This window comes from Simochromis diagramma, unplaced genomic scaffold (genome assembly GCF_900408965.1).
Source record: "Simochromis diagramma unplaced genomic scaffold, fSimDia1.1 OVJJ01000781.1, whole genome shotgun sequence".
Classification (NCBI taxonomy): Eukaryota; Metazoa; Chordata; class Actinopteri; order Cichliformes; family Cichlidae; genus Simochromis; species Simochromis diagramma.
Window position 1 is genome coordinate 1,219,337 of NW_024386832.1, and position 24,110 is coordinate 1,243,446.

General features: G+C 43.1%; 1 protein-coding gene across 10 annotated transcripts in view; it reads left to right on the forward strand.

The window, feature by feature from the left end:
• fbrsl1 (fibrosin-like 1) overlaps positions 1-24,110 on the forward strand; it is a 276,651-nt gene that overhangs the window by 154,991 nt on the left and 97,550 nt on the right. For 9 of the 10 annotated variants that reach the window (XM_040028516.1, XM_040028511.1, XM_040028512.1 and 6 more), the window contains exon 5: positions 21,699-21,728. The exons of the other annotated variant lie outside the window; for it this stretch is intronic. In XM_040028516.1, the coding sequence (XP_039884450.1) occupies positions 21,699-21,728 (30 nt within the window). The remainder of the gene's footprint in view (positions 1-21,698; positions 21,729-24,110) is intronic. 10 annotated transcript variants of the gene reach the window in all.

A 24,110-nucleotide genomic window follows, 5' to 3' on the forward strand; every position in this document is an offset into this window, starting at 1 on the left:
TAAGATAACATTCTCCACAGCTTAAAGTGTCCTCACCCTGACTTTTACAATTATGGGAAGGTTAGCTTATCACTGTGTTAGATTTATGCTGCCTTTCAAGCATCCTTCATTTCCACTTACTTACTAGATCAAGCAATCCCCGGCGAGTCTATAAAATCCCACAGCTTACTTTTCTTTAATTAAATGCCACTCGTAATGCTCCCCGGTGCACCCCGTATATCTACGGCCATAGCTGATGCTTTTAAAAGCAAAGAGCCACCTTTAATGCGCTGCGCCGTCTGCGGCTCAGCTGCACCAAGGGGACAGAGCAACAGACATCCATCTTAACAAGGTCACACCGTTTGATTTTTAATATAACGGTCAGTGCTCGGGCCCTGCGTCCTCCTTTAAAATATTAGCGCTCATTAATGATTTGGAAGCTGCCCGCCCCTCCTCTTCTCATAAAAACCCATCAGCAACCATTCTCCACACGAGGGTGAGCACAGTCAGATCTGTGCTTAGACCTGCTCCCACTCACTGCCAGGGGCTGGCCAAAAGCCTTCTTTATAGGCCAGCTTTATAGCGTTCATTATGCACACTTAACAGGCACTGTAATTCTCTCAGATGGGTAGGGGAAGTGAGGCGATTAGCTCTTGGGTCTAAACGTGGGTTGCCTGAGACTTTGACCTTTTGTTTTGGACATGAAAGATGATGTTTCTGGTTCGCGCAGAGGGAATTCCAGTTTGCTGTGCAGTCTGTACTCTCTATTACATATATTTATTTTTTTGTCTATTTTTTCCATGCTTCTGAAGAAAAATTACATCTAATCAGGAGGAAGTAGGCTGAGATAAGGTCTCCTCTTATAGCAGAACTTTGATTATTTTCCTCAGGGCTTGTATAAGTGTTACTGCATTCTTGTTTTCTGTTAACAATTTATTCCACTGGGCTTCCAGCACAAATGCTGAGTTAAAGTGACTGGAAGTTGTTTTCACTTTGCTGTGTGTGAGATGAAAAAAATGAGTCTTAAAGGGTCAGGGTCAAAAACATCTCACACTCCTACGCAAACAGCTTATTAGAGCCAAGCTTTTGTAGAGGGGTTTAACTTTTCTGTACTTCTTGTTTTTTACTTCCCACTCATTTAATGTTGAGCTGTGAAAAGAGGGGACGAATGTTAAGCAGCACTCTATTGTAATCTACCACTGCCTTTGTTGTCCTAATTCAGAGCTTTAAATCTAAATGTCTTTAGAGAAACTCGTGAATCATGACCTGATCATCTGATGGATGGCATAGTTTCTCTCATGTGATCCTTGCTTACACTAGCCTGGGTATTCCACGTCAAACACACCTTCCAGAAGCACTGAACCCATAACATCCTCTCACCGTGGCTTATCTTCCTGCACAGATGGACTTCCAAGAGTCCCATAACTTCCTTACGTTACTGTCCTGTGTGTGTCCTTGGAACTGGCAGTGTGTTTACACAGCTCATATTGTTGTCTGCCTCCTGCTGGCCTCTCCTGCCTATGAGACTAGCAGGTCACAGTCCCACCACACCATTAGAACACTGAGATGCATTATTTCGATGCACAAAATATTGGCTGCTGTCATTGGAAATGTAGGTGATGAATCTTCAGACAGTGACCTCATAAAGCATACTTGACCTACAAGATGAGGAGCCTGAATGGGCCACGCACCATTAAGTTCACACAAGCCATCGAGATTAGGTTTCAGCGCACCAGCTGCATGTGGTCAGAACCACAGTGGCACTTTGAAAAGTCACCAAATCGATGCCCTGCATCAACGGCCAGTACATGTAATGGCTGTAACTGCTGTTACGGGCATTTTTACCCTGGAAATAAGAACTTAACCACCCTAAGTTACTGCTGATAAATACAAAACAGCGGTATAAGTCAGTGTTAAAAGTGGGCGAGTGTGTCAACTGATAAATGTGTTAATTTTTGAAAAATGTGTGTTTTTTTATTTGATTTTAGTAACACATTTCTAAAAAAAAAAGAGAGAGAGAGAGCGGGATCAGCAGTATTCAACAATGTAAAGATGGCAGAGCTTTCAAACGACACAAAATTCCACAGTGGTACTCTGTGCACGTGCTCAGAGCCACACCCTCTGTCACGGGCAATGGAGTGGACTCAGGCACAGACTGGGATTCACAGTTCAATACAGATTCTTATTTACACAGACACCAGGTGCGATGCATATACAAGTGGGGGGAATCCGGGGTTTCAAGGGTCCAAAGGGGAGGTTCGGGAAAGGGAATGGCTCTCTCACACTCGTACTCCCTCACGGTTCCACACACCAACCCACTCACGTCCCAAGATTAGGTCACAGGTCCGGGGAAGCTGTACACAGGAGAGGGTAGTTACAACGAGGAAACAAACTCACGAAGAAAAACGTTTATGAAAGCTAGAGTCTAACATGTCTCGCACAATCATCCAGCAATGAGAGGATCTGAGTCCCGGCCTTAAATGGCATAGAAACACAACAGCAGCATAATTGGAGACAGGTGTGTGGGCCAAAAGCAGAAGCCCGCAGTGAGCTCCGCCCAGGCAGAATGACGACAGGAAGAAAGCAGCAAAACAATAAACACATGTAGCCTCGCGGGGCCGGCTGGGCACACACAGGGACCACGACACCCTCAATGTGGCAAGATCCAGAAATCAAAATTGTACCTGTATCATCCAAACAATACAGTTTTAACAATGCAACAATACAGAATGAAATGTAAAGTCATCATCATATTTCAGCAAAGTAGTTTTAGGAAGTTTGTTTCAGCAAGTCAGTGCCAACGCATGAACTGAAACTGTGGTAATAGTCTGACAGCTAAACTCCAGACTTGTCACCCACTAAAAACAGTTGGCAAGTTATGAAATACAAACACAGGAAGGGGCCCAGCCTGTGGCTGAACTCCTGCACCGAGTAACTGAGTTTGTCTGTTCAGTTCATGAGCGCTTGTTGTGAAAAGAAGAGATGACACGAGAGGATGGCGGCAGACCTATGGTGTAGCTTTTTGAAAACATGTCGCTGGCATCAAATTCAAAATGTGTACATATATGTTTCCTAATCTAAAAAACATTTGCGTAACTTGGCGTAATTTCCAAGTAAGAGCAAAGCATTCTGTCGAGACAGTTATCAGACTGCCTCGGTCTTACTTGCGTTAATCGTTAAGAAAGATTCAAAGTGCGCGTCTTTTGAGTGGTTTGGGTGGAATAGGAAGGGTTAAAGTAGGCCTGGATCTGCTCTGGTGCTTCTTTTTAAGAGCCCCACTTAAGGTCTCTTTTTGTGGTTCCAGATGTTTTGTGTAGCTATTTATTTAGCTTGTAAACAGGCCGACAAAAAGCAGCGGGCATGATGATGGAGAGGGAAAACCGCAGTGACATTGTTGCAGGGCCTTAGATAGCTGTGTGCTTAAAGTTATTTAGAGCCGGGTTTGGGGCAGATGACTTAATCACCCCTGAGAGGGAGGTTACAAAATTGAAATGCAAATCTTAACATTTTGGAATTCACTGGGGTTGACATGGCCCCTTGGAACAACATCAACAAAAAGGAACGTGCTTTATGAAAGGGGGTGGGGAGAGTTCTCATTTGTTGCAAATGCTTTCTCTAAAAGGGAATAGAAATAAAAGAGCCTGACCTTCTGGCTTTGTTCATTTTACTGCAATCCTGCCCTTCTCTAATGTTTCCTGGGAAGAAAGCTATAATCGACAGGCTTGGTAGCTTCAAAGTTCCCATATGGAGCAGGTGGATCATCCCTAATGCTGCGACATATTAGAACATCTGCCGTGTAGTCAGGTAACGTGCTAACCCCTCTAGGTACAAGAAACGGGCGTTGAAGTTATGATGACAACATGATTTGTCATAATTATTTAACATTAATGTTTGCAGAAAACTTTATCTTAGAGTATCACTCTAAGTTGCCGTGGAAACTAGCAGGAACTTTAGCCTTTGAGGAATTCAAAAGTGAAAGCAATGAGGTGAGAAATCTGATTTTTATTTCGAATGAAAAGTGTTAGAAAAAAGCTTTATTCTTTCTCTTTCTTTAACAGTTTTTTATCAGCCAGTTATTCAGACATTTTCAACTAGAAGGTGCATAAGCATCTAACACACACACACATACACTCATGTACATCTTTCACTGACGTATGGCAAGTTCTGATCTGTATCTCCCACACAGGCTTCCCCAGAGAATTGATTAAAATCAGAGAGAGAGAGAGAGACAGGCCTTGAACATCGCTGCTTATGTGTGAACAAACAAAAAGCTGCCAGTAATTGGATTCACATTGAGGGAGGTATTTAAAACAGTCTGATAACTGATGCAAGCTGCCAGCTATTGCATGGCATTTTATGATCCAGTTGCCTTTACTGGTCTAGTTGTGCTCCAGCGGAACATAGTTATGTTGAGCAGCTCCCTTTCCACCTTGGAGAATACAACATTCAGGAAAGGTTTCAATCTGAAAAAACTCAAAGATCTTTTCCCTCTGTTTCCTCAACATTTCCTGCTTTTGGCGCGTTTAAATGTGCCGTTCATTCACTCTGTTTAGGCTCTGTGTCCACAAACTATTAAAGTGCTGAAAGCACCCATGACCTCATTTTCAGAGTGTTTTTCTGAAGTGCTTATTGTTGCTAGGTTACAAAAGACTATCATCCCCAAATTTTTCTCAATTACCTGTAGTGATGATATCGTAAGTCCCGCCTCTTACTGGTTTTGAATTGTCATTAACAGACAAGTGCCGCAATCTTCCAAAAGTTGAGTTATTTTCAAGTGAAGAACAAAAATCTGTGGGCATTTTTGCTCCAAGGACGTTGAGCGCTGTCAACGCTGAGATTCATAAGATTTATATGGAAAATAGCTGCTGGGAGCACCAAAAGCACTGCCTGTGAACACAGCCTCCTGGAAAGCTACAAGATGTTTTTTTGCAGTACATTTCAGATGAAAGAGTACTTCCTCTCTTTGATATTTGACATGTTTAAATGCAACTTAAAGAAAAATGGACGCTGCAGGAGGCTGACATATGGGAGTGTAATCCAAGCGGGCCAAATACCACAAGTTACAGATAATTAAACCGGTGCAGGGCTGATTAGAGGCAATAAGACAAGAAATTGGAGAATCATGGCCAGACAGAGCGTATCTGATTGTTTACATACCTTGAACTAAGAGAGAGAGAAAGAAGAAGTAAGGGAGAGAAGTGACTGCCATTTTATGTCGAGCTTTGAGGTGAGCAAGATAGAGATCAACTCCAGATGGCTGCAGTCAGAGGGCCCCGGGCTCCAGGGACACCATTGCCTCACAATCCATCGCTCACCCAGACACAGACACTCCATTACGCTGGTTCTGAACCGGAATTAAATCCCATCTCAAACATGATTGTCTTTCAACCTCTGCTCCATTGTGTTGACATTGGCCTCTGCAGGCTGAGGAAGCAGATACCTGAAGACTTGGGGCTGAATCATGGCTCAGCCTGCGTGGTCATAGAGGAAAAAGTTACTCACAAGTGGGCTAAGAGGTAGATGACTGTGCAATGCTTTGAGTGTATTTGAACAATAGCTGCAGCATGGTGGACGCTCACAATCAGCTCTGACATGTTGAGTAATGTTCTGTTTATATGAGTTATATGAGTCTTAACTGAACTTGGCTACACATTATACCAGTCTGTTTAATTTTATTGAGGTTGTGTGAGTTCTAGCAATACTTGCACTTTATGTTGGTTGATCAATGAAAAGAGAGTTCAGCCTGGTATCACTCGGCTGTTTGATAGCTAGCATCTGTAACTCGTGACTGGGATAATAGTTTCGGTTGTGAAACAGCAAGACATCCAAATACTGTTACACAATCATACCGATCACATTTATATAGTCTATTAGACTGATTAAAACCATTAATTCTTTCTTTCTTTCTTTTGGTAGACACAACTTCATCAACTGCTCTTTAGCGTGGCACTGAGAACTACTAATACTTGTTATATGTTACCCTCGTTTCATTGGGATTTTTAAGATACTCCCAGTGTATGAATGCATTTGTCCACATGTGTTGTAACACAGTTGCTGACTAACATGGTATAGAGCCATGTCTTAAATGGCTATCTGGTGGGAAAATATTTCATTTTCTTCACCTGTAGATCAAAGTGAAACTTTTTAGTGACTTGTAATGCTGATTATTCATGAAAATGTCAAGTTAAACAAAGCAAACAAACATATTCATTAACAGACCTGAAATGACTCAGTGCTGCATCTGGTGGATGAAATAAGCTACAGTATTGTTGCAATGCAACGTTTCCCAGAAGCCCACCGGCTGAACTGGATGATGCTTGTAATTTTCCAAATTGGACAATCGAAGATGTTTTAATCATGTAATTACTTCGATTCTTCTGAGACTTAATTTGAGAGTTGAGACATTTGGTCAGAAAATCAAGATAACATGTGGCAAATAACTACATTCACACATGGGGAATGTAGTGAATGTACCAGCGATTCTGCTGTGTGTGGATTTTTGGGAGTTTCTCTCTCGAGTTGCAAAAAAAGGAGGAGAATGTTTAAATCAAGCGCACGATCTGGGTTAGTAGCACTAAAAAGAAGAACGTCATATTTTTCACTGAAATGAACTGACTGCGCCTGTGATTGCGCTCACACTACTGTGCTATTGTCGCGTTCAGTCAATCTTTCTGTATGCATGTTGCTTCTAGAATAGCGAACCAGCATTTGTCTTTAAAACCATTAAACCATTACTTTATATTCGATTATTTATTTTTCATTCGGAACGAGAGAAAAAAAATCATCCAACAATTCCAGATGTGCGCCTGATTTCGATGATGCGTGGATTACAGTGTAACGATAATAAGGCTGCAGCACATTGCTTCGATGGGTTTGCCTGAACTCACCACATCCTATACTAGACAGACACACAGACTGATAAATATTTATGCTTCTGATTATTCTGTGTGCATTATTAATTGTACGAAAACATCCCTCCAAGAGGATCTCATTAGGGTAGGAAATAAGTCAAAGCTAATAAAGCTCATAGTTGAAAAAGCACTTTTGAACATCATTCCCTATTTCCTCTCTTTATTTCGCCTGTGCTGAAGTTCATAAAATGCACTGTAAACGCATTCATTAGAATTAGTATTTCCTCAAACTGAGTTGACTGGAGAAATTGTGTGTGATTAAATATTAGCTTGAATATAATTAGCATTTATTAGCAAACTCTGCTATGGCAGATAATGAAAATCTTAATGAAATGCTTTGTTGAATTATGTGTCGGGGGTGGGGGTGTCGGAGGTTGATTTTTTATATATTTTTGGTTCCCCGCACACTTAGAGTCAGCATGCCTGAGCTCACAGTACAACATACATTTTTTATATTAAGTGATAATGTCGACAGCTGCTGTAATTGTAACATCCGACTAGTGGGCCCCTTCGCTGAGACAGTGTTTTGAATCTGTCTGCTCTGTACAGCAGCCTACAGTTAGTTTAATAGGCTCCTCAGTCTGGTAGAGCTATTACCAAATCCAACACAGACCATTAGGCTGCACGGGCTTAATTGCACATTAATTGGATAATTAGTCCTGCACTTTGTTTTTCTCCCATTTTCTCAAATCTTCTCCCTCATTTTGGCAAGCACTCGGTCATTTTGTAAATTTCCCTTTTGTCATTACGGTTTTCGGCGCAACGAGAAAATGCAGTTGTCGATGCCATCGTCACGCGGCTGACAATTTGCCGTGGGGAGCACTCGCTCCACAGGGGGGTGTGGAAGCCGAGGTTTAGAGGGTCGAGGGAGCGCTAGGCTGTCTTCCTCCATGTTGACCCACAATGCACGCTGTGTTTGCATCTCTGCCTGCACAGAAACCAGGAAGAGGCATGCATTGTTAAATAGGCAACAACTCTCTAGGTCCACGAGGTGCATTATTTATGAACGTTTAAAAGAGATTTTATTCATCCCTTCCTCACATTTCTATTCCATTATTGTTTGTGCTCCAGGCATGTGTCTCAGCACTCTCAGATTGCTGCCATTAAATCCAGGGATCCATCGGATGGAGTTATCAAAGTAAATGTTTGGCACATTTGATAGCGTTTGAAATATCCTCCTGTTATAAAGCTCTCCGGGGAGAAAGAGGGACAGGTCTTTCATGCAAATAGCCGGTTTTCTGATATCACATGCTGTCTAAATATCCACACTTATCTCAGCACTGTCAACAAATACACAGAGCACTTGCTTGATGTTCGGCTGGATGGGAAACGAAGAGAAGGCGCTCATCAGGCCAGACAGCACGTAATGAAATCATTATCTTAAATTTGCAAGCAATCGATCTAGCGAGTTCAAGGTGATTTTACTGACCAAATGGTAAACATGTGGATGGCAGATACTTAGAAAGCCAAAAATGTGGATGACGACATGTAAATTGATCTATTAATTTTGTAATTCAAAGCATATGAATGCAATTTTGCATTCGAGTAGATGGCGGGTGTGTTTTACTGTAAAATGACTTTGGGGAACAGGGAGGAAATGAGTAAGAAAAACAAAGGTAGTGATGAACTGTGAGCTGCTCTGCCTTAATGAGTACAGCGCTGGCGTCCTCTGCCAGACCCTGATAGGTCTCCTGATTAGACAAGTAAAGCTCTGTCCTTTATTATTCCCACAAGATGCAGCACTTGCTTTTGTCTCTGCACTAATAATAGCCATAAAGTGTGATCATTCCAAAGTGTTAAAACGCTCCCCATAAACATCGGTCTGTTTTCGTTTTGTTTATTATTCATCTCGTCCAATTACCATTCTAAAGGGGGAGTGTTTCTTGCCAGACGCTGAGGGAATAGCAGATTAAAAGGCAATGAGGAAACATCTGTGTCTTTGCTTTGCCACAAATCTGCATCTCATTCCTACCGCTGGCATTCAGATAGACAGCGCCTACAATGCAGGGAAAAAAGTAAAAACGCCAAGGTGCATAGGGCTAGCGAATAGAGAGAAGGGTTACCATAGAAACACATACCTCACATGGGTTTATGGGCTGCATCCTATCACATGCTATCAGGAATTACCATAAATCTTCTGGCAGCGAGGGCGGTGGTTAAGGTGCATCTCAGCAGTGAATGACAATGTGTTGATCCCCACATATCTGGAGAGATGCATTCAGCCTCTTTAAATCAAGAGGAAAATGGCATCAGATTTAGCTTGTGACAATAGAAAGATGGAGAGTGCCTCTAATGCATTTCCTTTCATGAGCCTGTGTGCAAACACATATTGAAAATCGCAAAGAAGATGCCGGCTGCTTTTCCTTTATATTCATGCCATTGTGGATGTGAGTGATTGCGAAATCAGAAACTTATTGGAAAGCATAATACGGCACAGAGACTTGTATTTATCCCCCATAATCTTTGACTTGGTGTCATCGTGCTTATTCCGTACAGTCACGGTGCGGCTGCCTGCACAGAGCCGAGGCTCGCGCTGAGAATTGTGTCAGAGCTCAGTGGTACATCAGTGCAATTTCCACAAATGGCACCTTTCCCCAAGCTCCCATCCTCTCGACCTCTGGCGCTGAGTGACGACGCTGAGAGCATTATCAGATGTGTTTGAGCAGCTCCCGTCAGCACGACCCCGGTGGGCGGTACAGTTATCGAGTGACCTTTTCTGCATGGCTCCCTGATATTAACGCAAGCTCCCCGCCTTATTACCATGGGAACATTTCACAGAGTATTAGACTTAATAAATGACTTTTTTCCTCGGCTTCCGTCTCTCCTCCTCCTTCACCATTTTTCTCTCCATCCTCTGCTCCTGCTCCCCTCATCCTTCCTGCTCCTGAGCCGATAACCCGACCTCCCCAGGGGCCCGGCCTCCATAATCGCGTCAGTTCATGGCCCTCTTATTCCGCAGAATTGCTTAATTGGTATGTGTTCTACATAACTGTTGGAGTATTAGACTCACAAATGAAGGTTAGAACCTCAGTGCTTGTAATCGACTGAAAGAAATTGATTTGTGCTCAGCTGCCCTTCTGGGACGAGACTTTATGGTTCTCTGAAGAAATGAAGCTTTTATAATTGTGTGTTCTTTCCCCCCTCTTCTCTCCTCTGGTCTCTCTCTTTTTCTCATTTCCTCCCTGCTAACTGCTTTGTTGACATTCATCAAAAGGCACGATGCCAGCAGCTAAAAGGTGATATATCTGTCGTCCGTGTTACTGTGCATTGTGCGTACGTGACATAAAAGTGCTAAATGTGTGCTGTTTCTGATCGTGGTTTAAATACTGTGTCAGTGAATACGTGATCGTGCAGGCGTGAAGCGTCGTCATGCAGCATAAAAACTCATCACAGGTCTCGCTGGGTTGTGTGATACTAAGATTTCAGATAAATAGCTCAGTTTAAGTGATTATGACTTTATTATGATCATGACTCTGTGGCTGAGTGGCCAGCAGGGTGGCGTGCATGAAATGCAATATAATGCTTATCAAATAAGGACGTCATTTAGATTTTAGTCCAAAAGTGAACAAACACACAGTAAAAACGAAGGCCTGATTCTGCATTAAAAAGGGAACAGCCAAAGTAACTGTGGAAACTGTGTGGCAAAAGAAAAAGAGACAAATTGTCGGAGGGGCCACAGCAGTCAACCATCCCAGGTTACTCAGAGCAGCACCTAGCAGCTGATTATTAGTTGCCAGTGTCTGTGTTCTGTGTAATGCATGACAGCTCCCTCTGACTTAGGTGACCGGAGATTATTTCTGCCTGCTTTCCAGGTCGGCACACTCAGATGTGCTCGGTGCAGAGGTTTGCTCAATGCAAAATCACATTTCACGCTTGTGCTAATGTCACCCGGCAAGTGAAGAGGAGTGAGAACTGGCAGGTGGTGTTTACAAATGAGAACAGCCCGAACCACGAGCCACCCTGACACCAAATGCTGATTTGATTATGGAGTGGCATGTAAGAGTATATGAATGTATGTAGCAGACCAGGTGGCACATTAAAAGTAGATTAAGTGAAACAGATGAGCGTCACATGTTTTTTTTGTTTGTTTGTTTGTTTTGTTTTGGGGGGGGGGGTGTTTGTCCAAATGGATGTCTCATCCTGGAGCTTGATGAAGGATTTTAAAAACAAGGTGGTGGTTTGAGGGAAAGACTTAGTGTGTTTACTTGCGTTCGAATTATATTTAAAAGAGGAGAGCATGTTTGTTGCTTATTCTTCTTTGGGCTCATTCTTCCTTGTGAAGATGTTCTCTCTTTAGTGTTTTAGGTGATTCCTTCCCTTTAGGTGCTATCTGTTTGTACTGAGATAATTTCTGAGCTGAAAATGAGCACATTCACCAGCGCAGTACTTTGATGTATCTGCCCCTCAGTGACGTAAATTGCTCTTGAGTGCTTATAGCGTTTCATTATTACAGTAGGTTCGTATTAAGAACTGCACTTCTTTGAAATTATAAATCTTGCAGAACTTTTCAGTTTGCTTCTAAAAAAATGATTTTTTTAATATATTAGCTACCTCAAGAAAGTCACTTGTGATTCACCATCTAACAAACTAAGAGGCAGAGGTTGTCACTGTCGGATCTTTTCTACAGTTACTAATCTGCAGACAACAGGAGCAGTTCCAGGCTGTACATCTACACCAAGGTTTAAAGTTTCCCCTACGTCAAGGATGAATAGAGTCCCCGGATCCAACAGGACAGCTGCAGCTGGACATTTTTAAGCCCCTCCTCTGGTAAAATATTTAATGTGCATCCATCCATAACTTTGTAAGTAATCCTGCTTACATGCAGACAAACAGACAAAGCAACGAAATCATAGACAAATCACAGAACCTCGACAAAACTCTGATATTTCGCTGGTTTCTTCATCTCAAAGCTCATCGAAATCTACCGTGAGGCTGCCAGAGAGGAAGGAAGAGCGTAGCTCTTTCATGTATCTGCACCAAAACAAGGTTTATGGGCTTGACACCGTTTCCACAGGATGCAACCCAACAAGCACATCATTTTATCACTGGAAAGCACTGCAATCAAGAAAACCAAATTTTTCCTACTAATACCACAGTTAGTCAGATCTAACCGACAGGATCTGCAAAGCTGAACAGCTCCCCTGCACACCCCCATGCCCGCCCCCTAAGTTTGCTTGCCTGAGGGTGGTGCCCACAGGCGTGCTGTTGCTTTAGTGGCCTATGGGTAACTTTGATTGGACTGGAGCTGCATTTCTGTAGCTGTTGGCATGAAAGCTCTGCAGTTGGCTGGGGTTGTTTTTTATTTATTTATAGACAGAGGCTTAAACTTGTAGAAACAACACCATGTGAACTAATATTAATTTTTATTTGAGCTCTCAGTAGCAAAGAGGATGAGGCAAGTCGGAACAAATCAGAAACGTACTTTTTGCTGTGGTTTATTTTATAGTCTGGAAAATAAAGACTTCTATCCTGAATCTTGTGCAACACATCCATAACATAATGTGTCGTTGCTCTCCTCAGCGTAATCTTTTGACGCCACAGTAGCTGATTGTGAACCTGGATGACCCATAATTCTAACTATATGTGTGCAGTTCTTATTCTACAAATCTTGGCAATTGTTAGCAAATGCAAATTGAGCTTTGATGTCCTGTAGCAGCAGGCCCAATCCAATCCCCTAATCAACCGTGTGTGATTTAACAGTGCATCCTAAGCATTAGTATTCCAGAGCAGGATCCCTCTTGGATCCAGGCTAGGATTATCCAAGCTCTTAACATCTCAGCTAAGCTGGTTAACACCTGTTTTTATTGACATCTGAACACCATCTTCTTTGGTTTTAAAAGATCTCCCCTTGCTCTCACCAGCAGGTTAGTCTCTCTTCTTCTTCCAGGCTACAACCCACTTAAATGACCATTTTTCCCAGCACAAGTGTTGGTAGCAGGCCAGCAGCAGTACTGAAGAGATTAGAAGTTAAATCACAACATTAACATTCTCACTAGCATCATAATTGCATTCCTTATTAGAAATACAGCTGCATTAAAGTGGAGTCACTCTGGTGTATGATATAAATAACATGACCACAGCTAAGTCTTGTGAAGTCAGAGGAGTGCTTTTTTTTCCAAGTCCTAGTCTAGACATGAGCTACAATTTCAAGAATTCCCCATTTTACTGTACATTTTTGTTCAAATTCTTTAGAGTAATTTGACAGGGAAGAGAGGAAAACAGGCTCTCTTTACAAGTTTATTACTCTTAATATTTCCTCTGGGGCCCATGTTTGCCCCAGTGTAACTGATGTAATATTCCATTCAGGCACTGATAAAGCCTGGGGGATTCTACTTAGCAGCGGCTGTAAAGTCCCAAAGAAATCCTCACACTCCCGTGTGTGCCTCTGTCTGTTTTGCCAAGGTCAGCAGGGGAAACTTTGAAGAATGTCCCAGGATTTGTCTAAATCATAAAGTATGGATCCTCTTAAGCATCGCAGGCATTAGAGCTGAGCCCTATCAATGATTCCATTAACCTAAATTCCAAACCAGGCTTCACAACATGACCACATTAACCTCACGGATTTTACCAAGCTCTTGATCCCCGGCTATTTAAAAAGACTGGAATGAATGGTCACTCACAATTGTCTGACTAGCAGCTACGTTTCCTGCGCCAGAGAAGGAATTATCTCTAATATGACCCCATGTTTATCTTTGGCCACGTGTCCACACGTTTTGTGGTTGTTTTTCTCCAACCTTACGACTATAACAGAAACTGATTAGACAATAGCAGCGGTGCTGTGCGAGGAGAGTTGACAAGGACAGAATCCCAAGCAGCTGATTTTTACCTTCCCTAGATGAGCAATAATCATTTCAGGCTAACGGTGCAGGGGCAAGCAGAGAAGAGGAAGAAACAAATGTCTGCCTTCATTAGGACAAAGGGAGGGTGAGCAGAAGAGCGCCTGACAAGCCAGTAACGCCTCATTGTCCCTGATCTCAAGTTTCATAAATTTCCACGGCTCTCGTTAAAGGACATGTCGCTGCTGTCACCAGGCGCTAACTCGTTATCTCCTCAATGCCGTAAAATGCTGTAATTAACATTCAACAACTGTAACCGATCCAGCATTTCTCCTCTCTAGCCGCTAATTGCCACGCTATTGTGCTTGCACATAAGTGCCCCTTTTGTATGTGTGCTTGTGGGTACACATTGCTGCGGTTCATTTTTGATTGTAAATAGAGGTGAGAAAGCAGCTCGCCTGAGCTCGAAGCTGAACCGCGTTCGCTTTCCTTTCCTTGCGAGCTTTCTAATCATTAAGTTTATGCTTCAGTCAAAGATTTAGTGTTTCCAGAAAATTTTCACCGACATCTGGACATTTTAAATGCCTTCTGTGCAAGAGTGAAATTCAGGCTTTGCCAGCAGATGCTTTTTAGTAGACTCGTCACGGGCAACACAGCGTGTATTTATTACTGTATTGGAGGACTATTGGTTGAAATCACAATTACTGTTATTACAAATTTCAAGGTAATGTCTGCTCTTGGTTGTGAGGATATGGAGTGTGCTATTATTCAAGGCAATTCATCATTCTCCTATTAGCCGTGCATGAGTGACCCTGCTAAGTCATATTCTTCACTTCATCATATACAATCTTGTACGGCTGCTACACAAGATCACTCAGAGAGTGCTGACTGCTCTTGATGACATCGTTTTGCTTTCTAGGTTTCAGATTTTCATTCATAGCTTCTTGTAGGTCCCCAGCTGTTTGAGCTCTGTCTTAGACAGATTGGTATATGCTTTCCTTTCAGCCGCTCCTGTCTGAACTGACTGCGGCAGCCATCACAAGGCCTTATGAATAATTAGTCTAGGTCAACTGATACTCTCCAGCTCCAGACACCAATGTCATCTACTCTGCCAGCACCAGCCAAAAGCCAGATTAACTGTGTGCAGTTCTTCTCAATTGAGTCAGTTAAAGCTGATGCAGCTCTTGTTATTCAAAGGTAGCTGGCTAGATGTAAGTCGATACGGGGCAACCCCTTGAGGCCAAGCGTGGAACAGGAGAAGGGACGTCAAATTATTGGTGTCACGGGGGCCACTTTTAGAGGCTACTACGGTGGTCTGTCACAGATATACAATCACCTGGTGCTTTGTCTGTGCTGCTGGGCCTTGGTTTCATTCTCCGGGGATTATGGCGAATGCCAGGGTAAGATTTCCGAGAGCCAGGAAGGCCCCGGGGGGACAAACAAAACCAAATTGTTGCGTAGTGTTTCTTGTCCAGGTTTGGTGTTCAGGTCAGAGGAGAAGTAGTGCATGTGTCTGGGGATGGAGCGCTGCGTTCACAGAATAGGGCTAAAAGCTTCATTGTCAGACACACGGCCTACTCGTCTGTTATGCCGCTTCGTTTTTTCGAGAGGAAGTATCTCTTCAGGTTGTTATGACATCAAGTGCCTCCATAGCAGCATCAGAGCTTCTCCACAAAGTCTTTGTGACTCTTTTTGAGGGTTAAGCAACTTTATTCCAAACGGTACCCTTTATTTTTGACTTTTAGGAAAGTCTTTAATAGATCGTTTAGTAACCTGCTGCTGTGTGGTTACCAGTCTGGCTTTTTTTCACGTTTCTCCTCACAGATCAAGTTTTTTCTGCTGTCCGAGGCTTGAAAACTAAACGTGTATTTCACAGAACTAACTTTCAGTTTGTGTGGAGCTGTGGCTTAACCCCATATATAGATAAGCTGCTCTTTTAGCAACTCATGGCACCCTTGTGGTTTCACATCTTTGCACAATAGGCACATAGGTTGTGGTTTTTCTCACATTTTCACAACGGCTCACCACCAACGAAACTGCTATAGCTGCAGAGCTTAAACTCTCACTGCCTGCTCGGCCTCCTTCCTGTTACATTTCTGTGAAAACGCCGTCTTAAATTAAAAATTAATTAGTCATCAAACAGATGACATTTTAAAGATTTTAAAATGCATCTGAACTGTGTTCGCCTTGCTGCGAGAGCTTGGGAAGAAACAGGATATATTTTTGGCGAAATAATACACATGTTGAGTTGTTTGCCTAGTGCTAAAATGCTCCATACTTCTCTTCATTAGAAACAAGCTTTAAACTCAGGCCATGGAAGAACCTGACCTTCTTTTTATATTAGTGCAGCTATTAGTGTAATAACCTTAGGCTCAATAAAGTATCAACGTCAGCTGATGTTGGTAAAGACACAAACACATCCCTTCAGCTAAAGTCCTAAATTGTGTACTTAATGCTCCTATTGTCTCTAATTTGACCTATAATATCAACGAGACCAGCTGAAGTCTTAAATGTCTTGATTGGACATAGATCTGGAAAAAATTATCTCTGACTGTGATTAATTTTTCACACAGCAACAATACTGACATGCTACTTGAGTAAAAAGAAAAGAAAGAAAGTCCTTTCACAATCACCATGAGCAAATGAGAATGAATTCTCCTCGAGGGTATGGGGGGAGAAGAAGATGGAAAGTATAAATGAGGCAAAGTGTCATCATATGGCATTTTTTTATTAGATTGTTAAAGATAGATCTAATTTTAATTTGGGCTAATGCGAGGAACACTATCAGCCATTGACCAAGGGTGTCTTATGACTTACTTGACGTACTTTGCTCAGCAGTCTTGTGCTTTTACTCTGAACTTAAATGCAGACAGTGGGTCATGCACAGGGACATGGTAATTTTAAGAGCTCTCGCACTCCCTGCTCAGTTCATGAACTTCAAAACCCCTCCTCTATCCTACAGTTCAGCTCCTGGAAGTAGTGCTATATTAGTATCTCCCAGAAAGCGTCGAGCAAGTCTGCTGCTTCTGTTTACAGCCTGTTCAATCACTCCGAGTACTAGTGGCATACTGATTTTCTTGGAAACACCAAATGCCACAGCCCATCCTGGCTTCTCGCTAGTAAGGTATTTATCGTATGAAAATTTGGAACTGTCTGACTCGCGCGTTTTACTAGCCTTGTCCTGGAGCTGGGACTGATAAAATGTTGTAATATATGTACTGCAGTCAAAATGGAACATAAAAGTATCCCTGAATACTGTGAGATTTACACTGTGTCACAGGGAAGCGGTTACTTTTATGACGCTGTTGCACTGAACATAACTTTTGTAAAAATGGGTCATTTGTTTTTTATTTGTTTTGCTTTTTGTTTTTTGTTGTGTGCTTCAAGTAAGAGTCTAGACTAAAAGAAAAGCGACTCAAGCGTTGGTTTATTTTTTAGCATATGTAGTGTACTGTCTCCTCATATTGTGTATTTTATAACTCTATATAGTTCCAGTCTGTGTGTCTGTGTGTGTCCTGTTCTTATGTGTATCCACTGGGGACCTCAAACCTTAGCCCAGACTAAGAGCTGGTTTTCCTGCCAGTTTTTCTGCAAGGCTACGAGAAAATTATCTGAGCTGTGTGGTTGCTCGTGGCACCCTAATGTAACATTAAGCAGGTTGACCAAGCTCATGCAAGATTGATGTCTTTAAGGCTGCACTTTGCATCTGTGACACTGACAGTAGGCCCTCGATCCCAAGGTCATAGGTCACATGACATCTTCATTACGTGACATAGATGCAGCCCATTCACCTAGTCTTCACAGACTGGAGGTTTCTGAAACATCTAGTGCAACTATTTAGCACTGCACGTTTACAGTGTTTGCTACCAACGTTATTAAAGTTAACATCGCATTCATATAACAGACAACTTGTTGGGCACCGAATGTCAGCAGGCTTTTAATCATGTCGCCTCTGTCCTCGGCTCTTTCAGGCTGCGCTCTTTTTCCAGTCTCTGGCTTCCTGTGACTTGTCTATTTACCCAACATCTCCCTCAGCAATGAGGAGCATTTGCTCATCAGCCATATTTAAAGTGCACGCAGGATTAACTCAGCTGAAGACTTAACGCACATGCACAGTCACCCCATGCTCAGTTTGCTGTTTCCAGGCCGCAGATCGGCAAACGGCTCTGTTAGGCTTTCCTCTCTCTTATTCAATGTCGCTCTGGGCTACCCAGGCCTCTACCTCCTCCTCCCTCGTCCTCATTTCGCCTGAATTAATTGAGTTCTCATTTTTGTGAGAAAGCTCACAGGAGAGCTGTGTGAGAAGAGAGAGAGGAGTGATAGAAAGAATAAGATAGACACAGGAAGATCAGTGGTAGTAGCCTAGAGGGCATAACTCTCCCAGAGGTAGGCAGTCACCACTTCCTGGGGATGAAGGAGTCCCTCCACAGTGACTTATATCTTTATCCTCTCAGCACTCATCGCTCAGCGCTTATGGGAAACGACCCGTAGGCTAGTGGTAAGGGTCAGGCAGATGGGCCACTTCAACTCTTCTGACTCAAGGGAGATTTCCACCTAATTTAAGCTCTTTGTGTCTGTGACATTAAGAGAAAGGCAGGTTAAATGGTTTCTGATGAAATAATAAAAATACAGGTGTGTGCGCGTGTGTAAGATATACCTGGATTTTTATCATCATCATATAGTCAAGCTGTAATCCTGTAGCTCTTCTAGATACAGACAGACAAACTGGTAATGGCTAAATAACTGAACATAGTAGTGGTGGACAAGCAGAGGAAAAGTAGTGATAGATGCAGCTATACAGAGTGATCAGGAAGAAGGAACACAAGAAGCTCAAAAAGATGTGGAGGGTGAAGGCAACAGTGGTCCCAGTGGTAATCGGAGCATTCGGGCAGGTGACCCCCAAACTGGGCGAGTGGCTCCAGCAGATCCAGGAATTATATCCTAGATCTCTGTCCAGAGGTGCAGTTCTAGGACCAGCAAAGATACTGCACCTCCCAGGCCTCTGACAGAGGACCTGAGCTTGAAGGATAAATACCACCTGCAGGGCGAATGGGGAACTGAACATAGCAAGCTCACAAACAACCACATTAACAGAAACAGAAACCAAATGAGAAAAATCTGCTGTAGCATAAGTGAATGTAAATTTTAAAAGGTAACATCCTAAGCCAACATTGAAAATGATATGCAGTGTTTCCACAAAATAAAAAGTGCGTAAAGCACCAAATATGTGACCCAACACATGTTACTAGTATAGAAGTGACGCCCAAACATGACTTTACAGTGTATTTGTGCCTTTTCTTGTACTCGTTACAAATACTCAGAATGGAAATAGCAGACGTCACGTGATATGCTCTCATTAACTCCAAACCATTGCAACTTCTTCCTTTGCAATATTCTTACATGGACTGACAACTTAGGTTGCTCTAAGTTGAGATAAACACTTGTCGAGCTGTTACAGCCAATCGCCCGCCTCTATTCCTCAATGTCACTGCCTTAGCACTCAATAATTCAAAGCTTGGTGGTAATGAGCTCCCCGTAGGCCCTGTCCCCAAGGATCCTCCCCACTGTGCCTCCACTGTAATGTAGTTATATCTCATGTCAGCCTTCAAATCAATTACATTTCTATCTGATGGCTATGTAATTGCGCCTGATTGAGTTTTTGGCATGCCAGCCAAGTGTGTGGCTCCCAAACTCAAGCCAGTCAAAACAGGAAGCTTCATCAAATGAAACTGTATTTCATCCTGATTGAGGCTGCTCGCATGATAAGCACAGCTGTAATTATGATAATAATAACAATAGCAATCTGTGTTTTCTCATCTTTGTTGTTTTTTTCCCCCCTTGCTCTCCAGATGATTTTTTTGCCCCAAGGACAACGAGCAGTGTTTACTTTACTCAAGATGCAAAGCCTGATTTGATTGTTGGTAGCATGCGCAATTTAGTAGATTAAATGCAAAACATAATGGTTTTGTATAAATCTAAGTGTGTTTGAGTTTCACTTTGTTATAATGCAGCAGGAATTTTCTGCTGGACTTCACACCCACACAGTGCCTAGTGATTTCTGCATGTTGCTTAGATATTAATGTCAGATATACAAGTGTGGAACTGCCAGCGGAGATCTGCTGTCTTAGTGCTGCATAACGCCAAGAAATGAGAAGTCGACTTTTGTCTGGAGCAACTAACTGACGCTGAGCTCGTTCTATTGACCCAGACTGGATGGATTGACAGATGACTGGATCGTCAGCAGACAAATGACAGAAGATGAATGGATAGATGGATGGATGGATAATGGGTGGAGGGATGAATGAATGAAAGAAAGCATGAATGGACATACAGATGAATGGCAGGTTGAATGAGTAGACAAATGTACCCATGGATGGATGGACGACTGGACATTCAGATGGATAGGTGGATCAACACAATACATGCCTGGGTGGACGGAGGAATTCTCTAATGGAGTAGTAGTGAGATAGATGAGAGGGAGGATGCTGTGGTTAGGTGCATCAGCAACTAAATAGTGATGAATTGTGGTCGCTGTCAGCAGCACTAAGTATAACAGACATAGTAAAGCAGCCTGGCTCATCCATAATCAGCAGACCCAGATGATTGTCTTCATGCCAGAAGAGAACGCACAAAGAGTATCTACCAATCTGTCTTTTTATCCTCACTTCATCATCCCTTTACTTTATATATACCCGCTTACTCTTGGTGCTCTTGCCCTTTAAATGTCTTCATTTATATGATTATCTTGTCATTTCTCTTTTTAAGGCCTTGCAGCTCTCCTTCTTTCTTGCTGTCTGTCTGTCTCACTCGCCCCAGCACCGTCTTTTGTGTTAACAGCCTTCTCTTTTTTTGCAGTGGGGGAGCCACTGGGTGCACATCTACAATCTTGCCTTTCATTTCATGGCTTCTGGAAATGGATGTTTTACTGCCTTCATTAAGGCATGCAGCAGTCAGCGCTGTGTTTTCCCTCTGAAGTTTAGCTCCATGAACCTCACCATTAGAGGACATTATGGCCCCAGATTTCAGGGCACAGTGGAACACTGTATAATTTGATTAGTGTTATTAATCAAGTGGAATACCGCTCCTTTCGCCCCCATCTCACTAACCGCCCCCACTCCCAGCCGCAGCCCCCTCCTTTTTGCCATTTCACTTCTGCGTTCAGACCCGTCAGATGTTCTCTTCCCTCTTCCTCCTCCCCTTATTCATACGCTTCTCTGTCACCTGCACAGCACGCATGCACTGAAATTGACAAAAGGCCGTACACCTTCCCTTTTAAAAACAGTGATTTACCACTTCCCCACCCTCCAACCAGACCCTCTTCCCCAGCCTACACCGAGTTCTACCCCCCCCCCTTCGCCCAGGACATAAATCAATTGAGATGAAAGTTCCATAATTGTGCTTGCTGGGAGGGATTTGAGCAAAATTGCACTATGAATTTTTTAAAGGGAATTTTTACTAGCTGTTCAGCAAGACTTGGGCGGCGAAGGAAGGTGAGGCCATGAGGATTTATGGGCCTGGATTCTTCATTACTGAAGTAATTTTCCTGCAAATGATAGTGCAGCACCCTGGAGGGGGGAGTGCTGCCCGCCAGGGAGAGTACAAACCTGCTTAATCTCTCGTGGAGAGAGCAGCTCAGAGCACTAATATCATCTGTAAGGGACTGGGGCTCCATTTGTTCACATCTAAGCCACAGCCAGTGAATTTGTGATTCATATTAATTGATTGCTCAGATTTGTTCCAAGAGTAGCTACAAGTTGATTTCATTACCAAGACGAGTTTTTGTTAAAACTGCTGGGGAACGCGCTTTTGAAGATGAACTGTTTTCATAAAATGTGTGTCTTTCTGTGGTTGAGTCACTGGTGTCTTTCTGAGTGTATATCCATCCTCATGCCGATGAAGACCTGCTTTGCTAAGCTGTTGTGTTGTTGCTTTAGCACAGGTCCACCTTTCTCTCTGCATTTGGCCTTTCCTCCCTCCTCATTTTAACCTTTCTCAGTCCAACATGGCTGACGCTCTGTCTCCATCTCTTTAGGTGCAGCATGCAGCAGTGGCCCTCCTCAAGGTTAGTGCGTCCATGATGCCAGGTCTCATTCTGTATACTGCCTGCTGTCCATTCAATTTTACAGCTCAGTAGCTTGAGAAGCAGGGGGGGCTAAATCTGCTGCAAGAAGGAGAAAGAGAGGGAGGGGAGGAAGGGAGAAACCAAATTATTGTGCATCCTGTCACCAAGTGAAGTGTATCTCATTCCAGGCACACTAACAACTCAAGACAATTAGTCACTTCTCGCTAGGCTAGACCTGAGACTCACTTGATGGTCAAAAAGAGACAGGGCATAGAGGACCCTCTACTATGGCTAAGCACTGCAGCTGCATTCAGTGGAAAGGGCAGCAAGTTAGAGATAAATTGAGCCTGCTGCAGCATTTGTTTCAGCACTGAGAAAGAATTAAATTAAAGGAACATGGTTCCGGGATAAGTCATGAAGATCTGTACAAAGACCTGCACCTTAAAAATGTCTCTGATCCACAGTAATCTCTATCGGTAGCATCCGTCTGGGCTTTTCTGAGCCATTCTGTAGGATAAACTTAGTAATGTCAGTTATATACCACCTTCACTCCATCTAAGGTAGTTTGAGGCCAAAGATGAGGCCTGCCACCACATGCTCCTGAACAAAAGTGAAGCATGACTAAGGTGGGTGGTGCGTGGAAGATCAGCAAGTGGAATGAGAGAAAAGTTTGTCCTGGGCCCTCTGGAGAGATGCAGCGTGACCAATTGAGGTGAAGGGGATGAATGAGGCCATTCACTGGGCCTAATGAAAGAGCTCCTGCTGGGTCTTGAATGTGGGTGGGCCCATCTGCACCACATAGGCGTGCTCAAACCAGTGACCTCGAAAATTACCCAGGAAAGCACTTTGGGACAGTCACCCCAGCAACAGGCCGAGGTCTGCATGGTAACCAGGCGCTTCAATCAGCGCCTGGCAGCTTCTTGAACAGCGCGAGTTTTCCTTCTGTTCTGAAAGAAGTCCGTGTGAAATCAACTCCAAGGGACATCCTCCGTTTCTTTTTAAAGGGGAGATGCCAGTGATTGTCCCATGTGAAAACTTTTCTGCGAGGTGTGGAATGCAGCCCTCAGGAGTTTTCCTTTTAAGACACAAAGCACTGTTTGTCTTAGGCGGCACATATACATATGTAGCTGAGTGTTTGTGCAGTTCTGTACACAGTATTTAATTAGGCTTCCTCAAATGCACAGTAACAGGTTTTGCGAGGCTTTGAAACAGTTCTGATTACAAAGATATAGATCAGGAAAAGCGATTCCCTCAAGACTCCTGGGAGTGGACATTAAGTTTACAAAGCATCTTTAAGTATCTGGTTCATGGGGCTTCATCTGTCTTATTTGGTTTAATATATTCAGTCTTGATGAGCCAAAGGCATGCAGGTCATTGAAGTTCCATTCCTGTCTCCGTTTCCTCATGGAACTTTTGACAGCGTGAAATGACAATCCGCCCCTGCATGCATCTGCCACGTCAAAAAGTAATGAGATTGTGCTGCTGGAAATATCACTACAAAGCATCAGGCCTGCACTTGGGTCTGACTGCACCTTCAAACAGCGCTGCCTGCCAGCTCGCCTGCCTCGCCTGCCTGCTGCAAAAGAAATGAACAAAAACAATCAGAATCAGAGACAGAGAAACGGCAAGGGAAGCTCCCCATGCTGAGACAAACGAACACGCCAGGGCCTTTCATCCTGAGAGTGATTAGCCATCCGAACCGTTTTAAAATCCTGCTTTGAGTGTGTTCCTCAAACGAAAGAGCTCCATTGAGGAGTGGTAGTGAGATGTTTCTGGCTGGGAAGCGCCAGTGATCTAGCCTCTAATTGTGGCGTCGCTGACAAGGCTGGTGTGGCTGGGAGCTTTTTAAGCGAGGCTTTTTGCTACGCTCTTGTTCCCTTCCTGTCAGATCCGCCACCAAAGGCACCAGGAAACAAAAGGGCCCCTCAGATTCTGCTCTTACATTCATCTGCCTATCGCTTTGTGCATAAATACAGACCTAATTTAACACATTAATAGTCCCTGATGCTAGTTTAATGTGACCAAAACTACATTATTTCCTGTAAATGCGTTGTCTGGTTACAGATGCAAATGTAAGTTGGTTTTCACACTGTAATTCCTGTCTAATTCTTGTTTTTGTAGCTTTCATGTTTTCCGTGTTATTACTGGTCGAATTCTGAGCTTCAAAGACGATACTGACACATTGGCAATAGTTTAGTTCTGCAGCACAGAAGGAACAAAGACGTGTTCAAGGTCTTTGAGCAGCATTCAGCGGAGCTGGTAGGAGCTTATTTGGCATAGAAAACTTTTCGTATTCTCGATAGTCTTCAGAAGTCAGATTGTCAAAGGTTTGAGGTATGGCAGAGAAGCAGTTTGACAAATGAAAGAAACAGCGATGCTAGG